Below are 17,456 nucleotides of genomic sequence, written 5' to 3' on the forward strand. Positions count from 1 at the left end.
TGGGAAGAAATGCAGTCATTGGGAGCAGAATGAAAGAGACAACTCTACCCCCGAAAACATTGTAAATTTGGGGAAACAGAAGTCCAGGCACAGATGCTGGTGACTCAACCGTTTCTTGAAAATGAGAGAGGCCTGGGAAGCTGGGAGAGGGGGCCCCAACTCTGCCCATCTCCCCTGTAATGTCAGCATGGGTGAGCCTGATGTGAAAAAGACATGGCACAAAGTTGCCTGTGTGGACCCACACCCTGTCCCCAGGAACCTGGAAGTCACGGAGCCTGAGATGCAAATCCCTGCTGACCCATCCGTCTGACAGTGACAAATGTGGATGAGAGGTGTGGGTCGGCCCAGAATGCACCCAGCCTAAAGAGAGGAGAAAACCTTCACATTGCAAGTAGGGTCCTGCCAGGAGGTCAATGAAATCTGTTCACAGACCGTCAGATGATGCTTGGTTGGCACAATGGGGCCACAAGCTATCCCTGATCATACTCAGAAAATGGTGAGTATCCAACATTGGCCTCAGACAGGAGCCCCAGGGCTTAGAAGGGAGCAGGGCTGAGGTGAGTAGACAGGCCCCCGGTTTCATGTACCTGCAGGCCCTGCGGCAGGCTCAGGTTGCTTCCAGAGTCTTCCTGAATGGCAGCTGCCCTCCAGGATGGCGAGCAGCCCTGCCAGAATGGCTCCTTGGGAAGTGGCTGAGAGGCTGGGGGCCAATTTCGCCCTCTCCCCCCGCCTCTCCATGCCAGGGTGGCTTGGGGAGCGGCCTGCTGCGGCTTCTGCCACTGCCACAGGCTACCTGGGCCACGAGAGATGGGAAAGGGAGCCTACCCCCAAAGAAGCTAATGGCCCCGAAGCAAAGGAGACCCACCAGGCTCAGGATGGGTGGCTGACGGGAGACCGCTGTCAGCCCAAACTTCTCCCAGCGGGGCTCCCACGGGACCCTCTCACTGGCTAGCCATGAAATGTCGCCAGACCTGAGCCACTTCCCAAGCAGCCTCTGCCTTCAGCTACTTGTTATTTCTTCCGTCAAAGGGTCTTGACTTTTACCTGGGCAATCATACCTTCAGAGCCTGCGGCTAGGAACCCACATCTTTCAGTGGGAGGGACACTCCGGCCAGAGACCACCATCCCAGGCAGCCACTGGGGCACAGGGTGATTGGCAGCTCCTTCAACGAATGACAGCGAAGAGGCAGCCGGCCCCTTCCGGCTCCCAGTCCCGGACAGCACGTGCCAGGAGGGTGCTTCTTTCCAAAGGCAGTGGAGAAACTAGCCTGGAAAACCACAAGCTGGCAGCACAGCTGGAAGGACGGAAGGCTCTGGTGGAGGAGCCAGGTGGTTGGAGCTCTGAACTTTGTGACACTGAGTATGGAGAAGAGACGGTATCGCATCATTAGCGGGTAAAGAACCAGAGATTCTGAGAACAGAAGTTGTTATTTTCCTCTTCAATTTTCCTAGAGAGGCAGGGACGTGCCTAAACATGTGGAAGACTTGCTACAATACACGAGATAAGGCTATTAAGAGCTATGTAATATTAACCAGCAAAAAAGGGTTTCCAACCTGCATTCCAAGTGGGCTCATCCCAGTTAGGTCCCTGGGGGCAAAGGCGAGTGACTCAGTGCACATCCAGGCCTGAGCCAGGTCCAGCTCAGGTTCATCTTCTGTGCAGGCCAGCAAGATGCAATTTCTTAAAAAAGATTTCTTAATCTAAAACCAGCTGTTGTCTGCTGTAGGCCAGCACATGACATTTTAATTAGCGTTATTGTTCTGCTTCTGAAACCAGGCTCTGTGGCATCCCAAGGGCAGATGATCTCGGCCCAAGCTTTTGGGTGAGGCTCACTGTGAGCAGCTCAGGGATACACGGGGAAGGGGACGGCATCCCCAGCCCCCTCAGAACCCATGAAGCCTGATCACTGGCTGTACCATCGCCCCCGGTTTCTCCTTGTGGTCCGCACCACCTGCCTGCTCATGAGATGGAAACATTGAAGTTTCAAGTGCCTGGGATATAATACTCAGTAACAGAAATCGTTCCATGCTATGTTGCCAGATTGAACCCACAATATTTCTAGGAGTAGTGAGGTGCCTTGCATGGAGTTTTCAAGCCCCGAGAAGTCCAGTGACTCCCCTAAGAAGGTGATAAAGTCACACCAACACAGCCCCCTGGGGCTCCCAATCATCTTGGATCCAAGTGCTCCTCTTCCAAAACCGAAAGGCTAATGAAGTTTTAAAAAAGGAAAGAGAAAACATTTACCATCAGAGAGGGAGGCCTGGATTACAAGGCAGCCACTAAGGCGGTGGACCCAGTGACATGTCACCAGGGACATGAAAAAGAGCAGAAAACCTGAAGGGGCGAGGCTGAGGGGATGACACGCGTAGAGCATTGGTGCCGTCCTTGGCTGCCGGCAAGGATTTAAATGGGAGGCCCAGCCCCTCCACCCACCCTGAATCCTGGGAAGCAAGTTAGGGAACCCCAGCAAGGGCAGCAGTACTTACCGTCTGTGACAACACAATGCCCCTTCTCTTGGTTTCCATCCTAGCATCCCCACAATTGTAAATACGAGATTACACGCCTTCCCACGTCCCCTACTGGTGGGAATGTAGTTATTCAAATCCATAGTATTTCTTAGGCACCAGTGTTTGAACGCAACACATCAGACAAATCACAGCTTCCATGTCTGCACCTGCAAGGTGAATGGACGGGAGGGGGCAGCATCTCGCCCCTCCCACCAAAACAGTCCAGTGGTCTCACTCCTCCCTGCGAGAGAAGATGAAACTCTTGTGCTTCCCCCTTTTGGTTCAGCTGCTTCTTGAAGTTTCCTTTGCCCTCTCGAAGTCCATGGGAAGATATGTGAAGTGATTCTTGTTCAAACTATAGGTTTCAAAGCTATCGCTGAGTAACTCTGCACCTTCGTGTCACTCAAGAGAACAATGGGTGGTGGGTGAGTGATTTCGACGGGCACACAGCTAGGTTTCGGTAATTACAACCATATTCCAAGCAAATTGTCATGTATTCTGTGTTCTGGGGACATATGTTATGGCTAAAGCCCAAACTGTGGCTAATCTTAATATTAGAGCCAGAGAAATCTGTTTCGAATCCATAACATCTAACATTTGCCAGAGTAGATTTGTTCATCAACGGGGCTTAAAGAGGTATAATTCACACATGTGCAATATTACTAAATGCTGAAATCGAACGATTTAAATATCCTGGCAACTACTGCAAAGCAGTTGTTGCAGCAGCATTTAACATTAGCCAGAACCTCCCTGGCTAACGTTCAGTTTACACCGAAAGAATGAGGGAAATTTTGGCATCCCCTTGCGGCGGGGGTCACAGCTCCCTCGACATGTATAGCAGGGCACTAGCGAGAGCAGCTCGGGGTATGGCTTTGGAGGCTGTTTTCCCTGAGAAGACCTGTAAACACTGACTGGATCGAATCAAGAAGCAAACAGATTCCTCTGGAAGTTTTGGGAGGCATCTTCTCTCCGAATGTTTACAGTTTGGGGATCTTTTACTTGACGCGCACGGCCCTGGACGCTCCTCCTGGCTACATACCCTCCCAGATACAGACGGTAGACTGGAGGTAACCAGAAGACGGAGTTAAGAGCACACACACAAAAAAAGAAGAACGTTCCTGGGATTCCCAATAATCAACATTTCAGACATAGTATAAAAAGGAATAAAAAATTATTTTAATTATACCAAAAAGCCAAACCAAAGAGGAATGTTCATGGAACTTAAAGGATCCCAATCCAGCACTGGGGCCTCTGCCCATGCGTGGGCCCAGCACCCCCGGTCCCGGGGCAGATGTCAAATCCCAGAAAGATGTTGGGATTTTGCACCAAGTTCTTGGTTTGGCTTTTCGGCCTAAAAACCTCACTGATCTGAAATAGTTAAAGGTGAGATATGGGCGCCATCTACGTTGAGTCCCCACATCTAATATGGCCGGTAGGTTTGTCTTCTCCGCAGTCTTAGGGTCCGTGATGCCTCCCCCCAGATTGTCTTATTGGAACTGCAAATGAGGGGAGCCTGAGCTGGATTTAAGCCCAGAGCGTGCCACAAAGGCTTCCATTTGGCATTTTCAACAAGAACCCATCAGAGATCATAGGAAACACTAGAACCGGGCACGCACCATTCAAGTTGCTTCGACACTCTCTTCAGGTTCCGGTTCTTGAGGAAGCAGACTGGGTGTGCCGGCCCAGCATGTCAGTCAGAGATCCCCCACACTCTGGTAGCAGAGCGCCGGGGCGTCTGTGTTCTCCCCATCTAAGCTCAACATTCAGACCTCCGCCAGGCACGTTTCATAAGCTGCCAATGTTGGGGAAACTCTTCAGTTTCTCCGGAAAGTCGTCTTTGTACAGGACAGGGTCAGCCCGGTGCTCCACCACCTTAAGAGGCATGGTCCCAAAGACGGACGCGAACTTGTTGATGCACTCAGACCTGAGGGGTTTGGGGAGAGGAGGCAGGTGATGGATGAGTGGGCAAGGAGTGAGGAAAACAGAGAAAATATTCAAGAGGCTGACAGATGAGAGCAAAACACGTACTATTCAGTATCAACACAAGAAATCCTGGGCTCTTACAAAAGGGTGGGAAGGTGTGGACAGCAGAAGTGATCTGGGGGGACCGTGACTATTGTTCAGGGGGAGAAAGTGAACAGGGGGTGCTGTCTGGAGGTCACGGGCCTGCAGAGGTCAGAGTATCTTTTCCCTTCCCCCTCAAATTCCAGTCATTCTTCCCCCTCAGTACACACAGGCCTCAAACCAAGGTGGATTCACTGCCAACAATTCTTAACCCCCTGTGTGCCAGCTGAAGAGAAGACGAAGGGGGGAGAGGGTCCTGCATCTGAGCTTTAGCTTCCTAAAGTTTAAAAGGCCGAGGGGAGGACCTTACACCTGGAGCAGTGAAAGGCAGAAGGTAACAGGTGGGGAACCTCACCCAATAAACCCTTCCCTCACTTGACCAGCATTTAAGGAGCACAATCCCTGAACTGCTGGCCAGCAGAAAGCTGCCGTCCATGCCCGCCGTTCCCAGGCCAGAGCTAGCAGTACCATCGGGCTCTGTGAAGGAACAGCCTGGCAGCTCTGCGGGAGGGGAGACGACATGTCCTCCCCTCCGTATCACCCCTGGAGCCCGGGAGCAACCTTCTTGGGGCTGAGCGGGCCAGGCACACTGGTGGGAAATGGTTCTGGTCACTCAGGCCAACTGAGTGTGACAGCTGGGAGGGGGTATCTGGACCAGAGGGGAGAAACAAGCCCGTGAACGTGGCTTCAACCTCCAGGATGGATTTCGGAAAGGTTAGTACTGTCTCCCCTCAAGTCAGGCCCAGGCACCAGAGAGCTACGGTAAGAACAAACCAATCAGGCAGGACCATTTACCCAAGAGCGGCTGAATTTCAAGACACAGACCAGAAGTCTCTTCCATCCTGAGGTACCAGGAGCCTTGTCTCAAATTATTTTCATCTACAAGTGTTTGAGTCTTTGGAGCTTTAGGAAGAAACCAATTTATAAGGAGCCAGGCGTCGTTCTTTCCTCTCGGTCATTACGTTTCTAAAACAATGTGTTACCATTCCATTCGGAGCTCTTTTGGCTACCACCACCATGTCCACCATCGTAAGTCAACAGCGAAGAGGTCTCAGAGGCTCTGGGCTGTGCTACAAGCGCGCTACGGAGATGAGGAAACCCCTCTATCATGCCAACAACCCTACTGTTATTCCCATTTTACACTGGGAAGACTGAGATATGGAGAGGCTGAGTAACACCTCCAAAGGGCAACTAACAGTAAGAGGCAGAGCCAAAGCCTGGCAGTCTGGCTCCTGAGACTAAAAAATCTTAATGATGAGCTGATACGAATTTATTTGTGAATAAAATTCCCGAGTCCAAGTGGAGGGGCTGGAAATGAACTGCTGAGCACCTATTATGTGCCAGATAATTTACAAACATCATTTACTGATTCATTGAAGCAGGCCCCTTGGTAGCCCCAAGGGCTGGTTTACAGGAGCTTCCTGTTAGGGGCTGAGCAGTTAAAGCTGAGACCCGAAGCCCCAGAGCTGGCAAGTGCTGGAGCTGGGTCTCTAATGTGGGTCTACACAGGCAAGTGCTGGAGCTGGGTCTCTAATGCGGGTCTACATGAGCAAGTGCTGGAGCTGGGTCTCTAATGCGGATCTACACTGGCAAGTGCTGGAGCTGGGTCTCTAATGCAGGTCTACATGGGCAAGTGCTGGACCTGGGTCTCTAATGCGGGTCTACACGAGCAAGTGCTGGAGCTGGGTCTCTAATGCAGATCTACACTGGTAAGTGCTGGACCTGGGTCTCTAATGCAGATCTACACTGGCAAGTGCTGGAGCTGGGTCTCTAATGCAGGTCTACACAGGCAAGAGAGCCTTTGTGCTTTCCCTCACACTACCGTAACTCATGGGTAACAACCTTCCCTCCTGCTGGCAGTCCTGTGAGACTCAGGGTGTCCGAGGGGATCCCTGGAAAAGGCTGAGGCGTCTCTGCAAAGGGGTACTGAGTGAGCACAGTGACTTCCCTCTCCTCCAAGCATAGGGTCAAGGTGGTGGCAGACAAAGTCAGTCTCTCCAAGGTCTTACTCTTGGCAGTCCTTCTGCCTATAAACATGGACGGATTCTTCCAGTTTCCAGTCATCATGCCTGTGGACTCTGGCCAGCCAAGGCCAGCCGTGCCCAGCACAGGGACCAGTGAGTTTGTATTAAAGAAGAGCCACGGTTCTTGGCAGAGGACAGTGGCTCCACAGCCTGCTGGAGAGCACTGAGGACAATGTCTCTCTGTAACTAGATGTGCCAACAGGGCTGGGCCACAGGCAAGAGGCCACTGGGGTGCAGGCCAGCTGACTTGCTGACAGCTGCCCCTGGCTAACCCAGGCCTAGTGAGTGCTTCTTTCTCTCCACACAGCCTGCACTGGAGAAGTCGTGGGCCACGGTGTGGTAAAGGTCCCTAACTCCCCAGCCAGGTACTAACAGTAGTTCCCTACTTTCTTCTCACACAGGGGCTCTGGGTTGGGCCGCAGGCTGGGGCAGGTGGTGAGGCTGGCCGCTTGCCAGTGGCTCACCTGAGCTCTCCTGTCAGTGGTCCAGTCAGTCAATGCTCCCCGGGGTTGGTTTTCTAATCTAGTACGAGTGGACTAAGAACCACTGTCTTCCTCTGAAGTGCTGGAAGCGTCTGCGGAAGAAGGACTCCCAGTTTTCTGTTTTCCTTGTAAACACATCCAATTACCTAAAGTAACCTGGAGCCCTGGGGACAAATGCTAGGGAAACTGGGAAGGAGATGGATGTGGCCCGGCACCAGGTTACAGGCTTTCCAATGTTATTACCGCAATCATCTCCAGGACAAAACACAGTGTTTGGTACAAAGATGCTCAATAGGGATTTGTTAAACCCATGAATGGACACTGTAATTTGATAGGTATTAATATACCCATTTTAGGAGACGAAAAGACTGGAATTCAGGTTAAGGCAAATCAGTTTTGTTAAGTCAGACAGCTACTAAGTGGCAAACCCATAATTTGAACAAAGATGGGCCTGAATCAAAATACAATGCTCTTTCTTCAGATCACTGCTGTCTGCCATATTGCCTTAACTTGGTGAAACGACTGGTCAAAATGGACAGTTACAAAGACTTTTGCTTTTCTGGTTCTTAAAGAATTAACAGCAAATCCTGGAAGTGGATGCTGGGCAGTAAAAGCTATGCTCCTACACAACCGAGATTTCTGCTCCGAGGCCCCAAATATAAGAATAAATAAGCTTATTAAACCATAAAACCTAACACAAGGTCATAACTTGCAGAGTGGTTAACTTCTTTTGCTGTTTTGTGCAAACTGTGAATTCTGCAAAGGAAACTATTAAAAAAAAAAAAAACCAACAAATGAACAATTCTACAGTTGTAACTCCATCTCTTGGTCTACCCAGGATGGCTTAAATCATGCCTTCCTCCCTCCCGACCTAAGTGCCTCATTTAATAATTTAGTGATTCAATCTTTAATCCAAATAGTTTTGCTCCCAGTTTCTGATTTCAAGATTGATTTCCTCTGTTCCCTATCGAATTTCTCAAAAGGGTACTCTACATTCACTAACTCCACTTCCCTAAACAGACTCACACGCCATAACCCTTAAGCCCCATCACTTTATGGCATTATTTTTTTTCAAAGTCACCACTGAGCATTTAACTCAAAGCCCTTTCCCAGGCTGCATGTTGCGTGCTCCTCCCTTGCTTCTGTGCACCGTAGACACTGCTTCTCTCCTGCCTTCTCTTCAGTTACTCTTTCTGTCTCCTAAATGTCAGTTTCTCAAGATTCTGCCCTTGCCTTTTCTCTAGTCAATGGCCATCTCTGGGCAGATGTCTTTCCAGTATCTACCCTTGTTTTCATCATCTTCCTGAAGCTCTAGCTGCACGTTTCCAGGTACTTGCTCTCTATCTGTATCTGCACACACAGAGGGCAAGACCCCCCGATCTTTCCCCCTTACTCTGACCCACAATTCGAATCTCTGCCTGCCTCATGACTTACACTGCTGAAGGTGCCACCATCCACACTCGTCCACACTCCCTCCTCGTGAACCGCAGTCTCCTCCTAACTGTATCATTCACACCGCGGACAGCACTACCATTTCTTTCTAACTTGAGATCTAAGCTCCCTCTGTCAATTCCTTCCCTATAACCTCTAGTTCTAGCATATCTTCCTTTGGGGAAAAACACAAACCCATGTCTTGTAATTTAATCCATCCCTTCCTTTCCACACTCAACTTAGTTCAAGCTTTCCAAATGTGCTTTCTTCAATTTCTTCACCTTCATTCCATTCTGGGCACTACTTCTAAAAGAATCTCAAAACAATACTTAGACCATGCTGCCCTGTTCAAACACCCTCAGAGGCATATTGGAGCCTGAAGAACAAGTTCAGACTCCTTCACTGGGCACTCCTTTAGGGCCTGGCAGCATCAGGCCAGAGTTCTACACTCTAGCCAGCCTGGACCCGAACTGCTTGCCAGATACGCCTTTACCCTGCTGACTGAAACCTTTGGCCACCCGGTCTCCCCTGCCTGGGATTGCCTCTTTTTGCTCGGTGATCCTAGTGATCTCTGAAGGCTGACAGGTGTCACCTTTTACAAAATTATTCCTAGCAAGAAGTCGCTTCTCTTTCCTCTGATCACTGGTAATACTCTGAGTCTCCCGCACAGCGCTTATCACGTGAAGCTTTAGACTGTTACGCACATGTGTGTGCGTGCATTTATATTCACTGTGGTTAATTATAAACTCTGAAAGCATCTGATTCAAGCCTCACAACATCTGGACAGTCGCCTATTCTATTTTCAAAAGTCTATTTCCAAGAGAAGCCCCCACATCCCTCTCAGTTACTTTCTTCAGTGTTTAATAATAATTCTATCTAACTTACATCTCCCTCGCCGCATGTTAAGTCTCTTTATATTTGTTATCTCAGAGGTGCTAGAGGAGTTGTTTAGCCTTAGCATGAACAGCAAGGCCATCATCAGGCCAACCTTTCACCCTAAATTCCTATCTTATACCTTAGAACCTCACCATTTTAACTCAGCCTAATCAATTACCCAAACATAAAGAATGGAGGTAGGTTTAATAATAATTTCATGTAGTCCAATATAACTATAATTGGGGTCTCTTCTAGATGAGCTATGACAGTTATAATATCACTGCCCTTGACTGTGTAATTTCTATGACACCGTGACAGATAGTTCCCAAATCACATATTATTTCGCATTGACAGCTGATAAAAGTCATGTCTTTTGGGTAAGATATTTATATATGAAAGAGTACAGGATTCTTTAGAGGGTAAGAATAAGAAATAAGAAGGAGGAAACACTCATAGAAGAATCTAGACCAAGTGAAACAACTTTTTGTACAAGAAAATCCTCCAGGCTTTAAGGACTTGAACGTGACTGAGACCCCAGAAATGGATGCTCCAGGAAGATCCAATAAGCCTGTGGAAACCTGACTCAGTATCTTATTCTGTAAGGACCACTCTAACACTCTCTGAGTGCTTGACAACAGTGCCACCGGATGTCCGAGCTTGCTGTCTCATGTAAGGAGCTGCCTTCTGGGAGAATTAGGTTTGATTAGGGAGATGCCAAGCTTGGGGACCTTTGGGTTACAAGAGGGAAGGATGAGGCCTACTCCAAGATTAAAACAGTCCTGCAGGAAGACATACACCTCCCATTTGTTTTACACTCACTTACAGGGTTCAGTATCACATTCCACACAAAGTGTGCTTGTTGAGTAACCGACCAAATTGAAATAATAGGAGTATCTCAGGGCTGCCTTGCTCCTCTCTCTCTCTCTCTCTGTAATGGAAAGAGCTCTACTTTCAATTCTGTTCTTGGTAGGTGTTTTGGTCAGCAAATGTAAATTGTCTCTGGGTCTGGTTTAATTCTTCCTAATCAAACCTTTACTGTCACATGGAGGTACTATCCTGCAAAACAATCTAGTACTTTCTTGGAATTAACTAGCTTCCAGTCAAATGACTGTGGACGGTTAACAGCTTCATCCACATGGAGAACCCGACTCCTGGAGCTTAAGCCCAGCTATATTTTTAAGACCCTTCCAGCCATTACAAATTGAGTGAGGAGCATTCCAAATTAATTCTTTGGGTGACCTGGGCTTGAACTAACCCAATTCCCACAGTGCCAAAGGAGGTGACTATGGCTACCAGCTGCTGTCCTTATATCTCCAGCAAGTCCCATAAACAGGCCCAAAGCAGGAAATGGGGATCAGAGACTAGGGCAGACTTCTGGTTAGAGGCTCACTCACCTCTCCACCATGTGCGTCTGGTCAAGTGAAAGCCCGTCAATGGCTGTGCACTCAGGACACTTGAATTTCTTTCGTGGAGTTACCTGCCAGGGAGGGACACAAAGACACCTGGTTGTCAGTGCCAAGGACAAGAAAATCATGCTTGTGACACCACCGTGCGTGCTTCTGCTCTGTGAGCCGAGCCGCCTCCTCCTTCCACATGCACACACACACCCGTTGTGGGCACACGCACACACGCGCGCGCGCGCGCACACACACACACACACATACACACACACACCTCACCGTTCTTCCATTCAATTCTGTCTGGCTTGGCCAAGAGCAGAACTCACAAGGGCCCAATAAAAACGGCTTGGAGGGCTTTTGCCTTCTGTAACTGGAAAGAAGTGGTGATGACAAGCTCCTTAATTCCTGTTTAATGACTGTTTTCTCACTGCCAAGGTCCTTGTATAAACACCATTTGTTCTTGCAGCCATAAGGGCGATGAAATACAGCTTCCCATAACTTTCACCGTAACCTTAGTTCCAACAGGCACTCCTTCTCCTTCTTCCAGCTAAAGGCAAGCGCTATGAGCAGCACCATGCTCTTGAAGATGCCAGGTTATTTTGCAATTCCCTCCGAGCAGGGAAAAAACCCAATGGTCCCCCTCACCATTTGAACTCTTTTCCCTGCCTCTCCCTCCTGCGCTCCCGAACCTTCAACAGCTAATGATTTTCTTAGCAAACCCAGGGAGACTATTATCCTAACCTAGTGAAGCTAAGTAAACAGTAGTGAGACGGGGGTTGGGGGAAGGAGAGCAGCACACAGATGGTGGAATGATTTCACAGAGTAAGCAGGCACAGCTAAAAATATCTTGAAGCACATCAAAAAGCAATTTAGGAGATAAGAGGGGTTCCTTTAAAATTAGTTTTGTGATTTACATGCTTTTTCTTGTGGTGAGTGCTGACGGTGTCAGAGGGCTGGGGGAGGGGGAGGCCCAGACCAGGGTCACAGAGCACAGATGGGGACTCTTCCTCTTTCCTCAGTCACTTTGGTTTAATCCAACTTCTCCCATCAACTCATAGCATGAACAATCACCGGGGATGCCATACCACACTTCTAGTGTAAGCTTCCAGTATGGGAAGACTCCAGTGCAGGAATCTGGCCTAGAAGCATTGCCTATTTTTCTATGGAATTCTAATCCAGAAGGAAACAAGGTCACAACAATTCCACTCATAAAAATGATGTAAACTCTCTTTGTATCTGGCAATCTGGATTGAGCAAAATCTATGTTTCAGGAATAGACACTACAGACACAGAGACATTACAGATACAGAGATCCCCGTATGATTCTTCCATACTCTCAGCTTTTAATTTGTTATGGGAAAGGTAGTTTCAAAAAAACTGGTGACTGGTATTTAAGAACAGTATTTAGAAAAACTACAGTTGTAACTGGACAAGGTGTATTATCTTCTCAATGTCTTTAAAAACAAAACCCAGCCACCTTAAGAGAGCTGTAAGTTGCATTCTTTAACTAACAGATCTAGATTCCAAATCAGATTTGAGAATACAATTGAAGGTTTTTAAAAACATGATTGGTAGACTGACCATCCCAGCCTTTATCTCTAATACTGGATATTAAAAACTGTAACAAAGAAACCATAAAGGCACCTGGGGGGCTCAGTTGGTTAAGCGACTGCCTTCGGCTCAGGTCATGACCCCAGAGTCCTGGGATCGAGCCCTGCCTCGGGCTCCCTGCTCAGGGGGAGCCAGCATCTCCTTCTCCTACTCCCCCTGCTTGTGTACCCTCTCTGCTGTCTCTGTCAAATAAATGAATAAATAATATACAAAAAATAAAGAAACCACATAAAAAAAGAAAACATGTTTAAATTTTCAAAGCCTAGCTTTAATGTTATAATGTGATTACATCAATCGCAGAATCTGGAAGCTAGAAGGAACTTGAAGTTCACATAATCCAAAGCTTCATTTACATTTATGAGACCGTCTCAGGCTCAGAGAAACAAAAACTTACACGAGATCACGCAGTTGGTGGCAGAGCTGGACGGGGATGCCTTACCTTGATGACAGCTTTCCCTGTGACATTAGCCACCAGGAAATTCATGGCAATGTCTTCACAGTTCATATGAGCGTCCACCCAGTTCTTGATGTCGCCGGGCATTTTGTAGGTATACAGGTAATTAAAATACTGTCAGGTGAGACAAAAAGAAGAAAGAGTGAAACACCGGTGCCCCATGGTTAACAATCAAAGGACAATTTAATCACGGCATGGGGACAAGCTTTCTGTTGTAAGATTAATTACAAGGCTGTAAGAAGTATTAGAATGCTTTTGGTCAGATGACCAAGAATCTTTCACACTGTCATTCTTTTAAAAATCACCTATTGTAAGCAGAGAAGAGACAGAGAGTAAAGCCCTTGTAGGATGCAGGCCTTTTGGACTCATATATCATATATTTAATAAATAAAATATCAGTCAGAGACACACTACACACCGATCTCTACTCGGTTCTTCTTCTGGAGCCACAGCGCTCAATCCTGGGCTCTACGCTCTGCCCACAGACTGCAAACAGAAACAGAGAGAACCTCCCAGTGCACTGACCTGCAAAGGTGTGCTTTTTTTTTTTTTTTTTTTTTTTTAAGATTTTATTTATTTATTTGAGGTAGGCAGAGAGGCAGGCAGAGAGAGAGGAGGAGGAAGCAGGCTCCCCGCTGAGCAGAGAGCCCGATGTGGGGCTCGATCCCAGGAACCTGGGATCATGACCTGAGCCGAAGGCAGAGGCTTAACCCACTGAGCCACTCAGGCGCCCCAGGTGTGCACTTTTTAAAGTAAAATACAAAATGAGGCAATTCTGGGTTTTTTTTCAAAGATTTGTTTATTTTAGAGAGATTGTGTGTGCGTGCACAGTAAGGAGGGGGAGGGGCTTAAGGGAGAGGGAGAGCGACAAGCAAGGCTTGGAGCAGAGCTGAGTGCGGAGCCCGATGCATAGCTTGAACCCAGGACCCTAAGATTGTGACCCAAGCCAAAATCAAGAGTCGGACGCTCAACCCACCGAGTCCCAAAATAAGGCAGTTCTGAAGCTGCCATAGTTCTGAAGCTCTACACGTATGAGATAGTGTAGAAATTCATTGATCGGGGGGGGGGGCAGTGTACAAGTGAATGATCATAAACCCCACGAATCATAAGCCTCACTTTACTTATTATTGCTAAGAACAAAACCCATTTCTGGACTGAGACCCTGAAAAATACACAGCAGGGCTGAGAAAGCAACATGCCATCACTGTCCCATAGCTCCACTCCTTGAATGGCCCCAGGGTGGCCAGAGATGCGGAGGACACTCCTAACGGCAGCAGCTCGGGCCGCTGCTGACAATGGAGCAGGTATCACGGTTCAAGTCAACCCCACGCTCCCAGTGGTGCTCTACCTTCAACCTGAATATTCTAAAGTCCCAAGCATCCTCTTTCAACCTCTCCCTAATAAAAAAGTCAAAAACGTGAAGGGACAATTCTCAGAAGAAATATAAAAGACACAAAAGGAATCTCAACCACAGTAGTGCAATCAAAGTGAAAACAGTAAGATCCTTTTTCACCTTTCAAAACAGCTCAGTCTCATTTTCCCTTTCTACATATTTCATGCAAGTGGGGGTTATAGTAATTTTATATTTTGTTGGTGGGAGGATAAACTGGGGCAAACAATACTGCAAACAACAGATATATATATATATATATATATATATATATATATATTCTATCTATCTTAAAACCTCCCCCAAACGTTCATTCCCTTTGCTATAATTCTACTTGTAGAAATCTATCATAACGTTCACATGTATAAACAGTTGTGAAAACAGATACTAATTGCTACTAAAGCATTAGCTATTAAGCATTATCTAAAATCGCCCAAAAAATCTGAGGCTACCTAAATATCCAGTGCTAGAAGAATAGTTACACATAATTTATGGGTATTAGTACAATAGCATATTAGCAATTATGTGATGAAGGAATGCTGATGTCAAAAACTCATAATATATGCAAAAATCAAGCTAATGAGGATATTTACAATAGTCTATGTGAATAAGTAAATAAAAGGCAAACTGGAGAAAACATCTATACAATAATGATGGTTATCTCTAAGGGATAGGATTACGAGTGACTTTCGTGTATGTGTGTGTCTTTTCTTATATGATAACATTTGTTATGAATTTTCCATATTTTCTATTATGAGCATGCAGTATTTGTATAATAAGAAAAATAACTTAAAAAAATCATACAACATAGCCTTTCTTTCTTCCCTTTTTAACTGAAGTGGAGTTGACACACACGACAGCGTGGCGTCTGGAGGCCCTCTGAGGAGGACATTTTTCCTGAACTCAGCAGAAATTCAACTGGGCCACACAGAACAAGCTTCGTGCATGCAGTGTTGTCACCTCAGACCCATCTGCCCAGCCTGCCCCCCACCTTACCTTGTGATAAAAAGCTGCCCCAGTGAGCACCATGGACACCTCATTGGTCCACTCAGACTCGTACTTCCACTTACTCATCTCGTGGTCCCAGAGGTGCAGACGACCCGGGTAACCCACCAGACGGTCAGGAAACTCCCGCCAGACCTGAGGGAGAAACATATCTAGTTCAGATAGCGACCAAACCCAGTGCTGCATCACCCAAATGGTACAGACAGACTCCCAGAGCCAGATCCTCACCAGCTAAGGTGGAATGGGCTTCTGAAGAGGTCTTCAGAAGGGGCTATTCTACCAATATTCAAAGGAATGTGTGGGCTCTAATTTCCTCCAAATCCTCCTACCATTGCTGGGCAATTTCATGTAGTAATAACTCACTTATTTGGAACAAAGTAGGGAATCCCCTAACAAAAGAGGAAGGAAACAGGTGCCATTCTTCATGCGCGCACACACGAAGAACATATGGACCCCTATAACTTGACTGTGTATTTTTTTTTTTGAAGATTTTATTCATTAGAGAGAGAGAACAAGCCCACAAATGGGGCTGTAGGGGTGAGGGGACAGGGAGAAGGAGACTCCCCACTGAGCGGGGAGCCTGACTAGGGGCTAGATCCCAGAATGCTGGGATCATGACCTGAGCCAAAGACAGAGACGCTCAACAGACTGTCCTCATTTATAGTAAATCTGGTGATTCTGAAAACTTCGTCTCTGTTTGTAAAGATTTATTTATTTATCTATTTATTTATTTAGAAAGCGAGGGAGTGAGCAAACGGTGGGGAGGGGCAGGGGGGAAGTCTTAAACTCAACACCCAGAGCATCGCCCCATGTGAGACTCGATCTCAAGACCCTGAGATCACGACCTGAGCTGAAACCAAGAGTCAGATGCTTCACTGACTATACCATCCAGGTGCCCCGAAAGTCTGTTCTAAAAAAAAAAAAGTTTTAAAACCCTAATTCCCTGGAGCACACAGCCATGCTTACGACCTTTTAGAAGCCTCATGTATAGAGAATGCATCTCATTCTATAATCTGTAACATACTGGAAATAAAAGCTTGATCTCCTTATTTGGGAAGGCTCTTAGATACAGTTTTATGAAACAGAATCTGGTATACTGGGGGTGGGTTACTTCCAGTATCTTTCCTCGTGTATTTCTGTATAAGTCAGTCTAACTTTAGTTGAAAGAAGAGGAAGTTCGTGCCATTAAGGAGTACTGACCACTTAGCAGCTCTTCACGGTACCGCTTCTCAGCAAGCAGGATTCCTCATCCTTTACAGGACCTCTGAACAACAGAGCTCCCGAGGGTCCAGTCCTGTGCCCTAGTCTCCTCTTTAAACAAGCTGAGTCATTTCAACTAGTTTCAATCACTTTTAAATACCTCCTCTAATCTACTGACCTCTGAATCTGTTTGGCCTAGAGTGTTCCTGAGAAAACCAACTACTTAAGATCTTCAACAGGATAAACAATGGGCATCTCAAACTTAACATGTCCAACACATAACTCTTGGGTCCCTATCCCCGGAGAAGCCGTTCTCTCAATCCTCTCCATCTCACCAAATCATCTACCCGACCGCCCCAGCCAAAAAGCTACAAGTCAGTCTTTATTCCCTCCTTTCCTTCTTCCCCACACCCCATCCATCAGCAGGTCCTGCTGGCTCTACTTCTGACCACCTCTGGCCAATTCTCCCACCCCTCTAGCTCAAACCACCATCATCCCTCACCTAGACTGTTGTTAACAGGCCTCTAACTCATGTCCTTGCTTCCACTCTCGCCCTTCCAAACCATTATTTACAGTGTTTCTAACAGAACTATTCTTAATAGAATATTAGAGAACAGATGGTCCCTAACTGACAATAGTTCAACTTACAGCTTTTCAACTTTACGATGGTAAAAAAGCAATATGCATTCAGTAGAACCTTACTTCGAATTTTTGAATTTGAATTTGGGTCTTTTTCTGGGCCATCTCTCATGATGCGGGGCCCCGGCAGGGTGCAGCAGCTCTGAGTCAGGCCCGCAATCACCAGGGTCAACGATCAGTACACTTAAAACCATCCTCTACTCAAACAACTCTTCTGTTTTTTGCTCTCAGGATTCAATAAATTATTTTATCATTATAAAGTACTTTATATTACTTTATTATTATAAGTACTTTATTATTTATTTATAATAATAAATACTTTAGTATTATACTTTATTATTTAATACTTTATTATATAAATAATACTTCATT

At 46.8% G+C, this 17,456-nt stretch overlaps 1 protein-coding gene across 1 annotated transcript in view; it reads right to left on the reverse strand.

Annotated features, from left to right (window-relative positions):
• Positions 1 to 3,662: 3,662 nt before the first annotated feature.
• The window catches only part of LOC111150031 (exostosin glycosyltransferase 2), a 139,650-nt gene continuing 125,856 nt past the window's right edge, over positions 3,663 to 17,456 (reverse strand). Inside the window, exons 11-14 of the mRNA XM_022507348.1 lie at positions 15,237 to 15,380; positions 12,836 to 12,964; positions 10,780 to 10,862; positions 3,663 to 4,432 (exon numbers count right to left, since the gene is read on the reverse strand). Coding sequence (XP_022363056.1) covers positions 4,294 to 4,432; positions 10,780 to 10,862; positions 12,836 to 12,964; positions 15,237 to 15,380 — 495 coding nt within the window. The 3' untranslated portion in view covers positions 3,663 to 4,293. The remainder of the gene's footprint in view (positions 4,433 to 10,779; positions 10,863 to 12,835; positions 12,965 to 15,236; positions 15,381 to 17,456) is intronic.

The sequence above is a fragment of the Enhydra lutris genome, unplaced genomic scaffold, assembly GCF_002288905.1.
Source record: "Enhydra lutris kenyoni isolate GAN:26980312 unplaced genomic scaffold, ASM228890v2 scaffoldscaffold22, whole genome shotgun sequence".
In the NCBI taxonomy this organism is placed as follows: domain Eukaryota; kingdom Metazoa; phylum Chordata; class Mammalia; order Carnivora; family Mustelidae; genus Enhydra; species Enhydra lutris.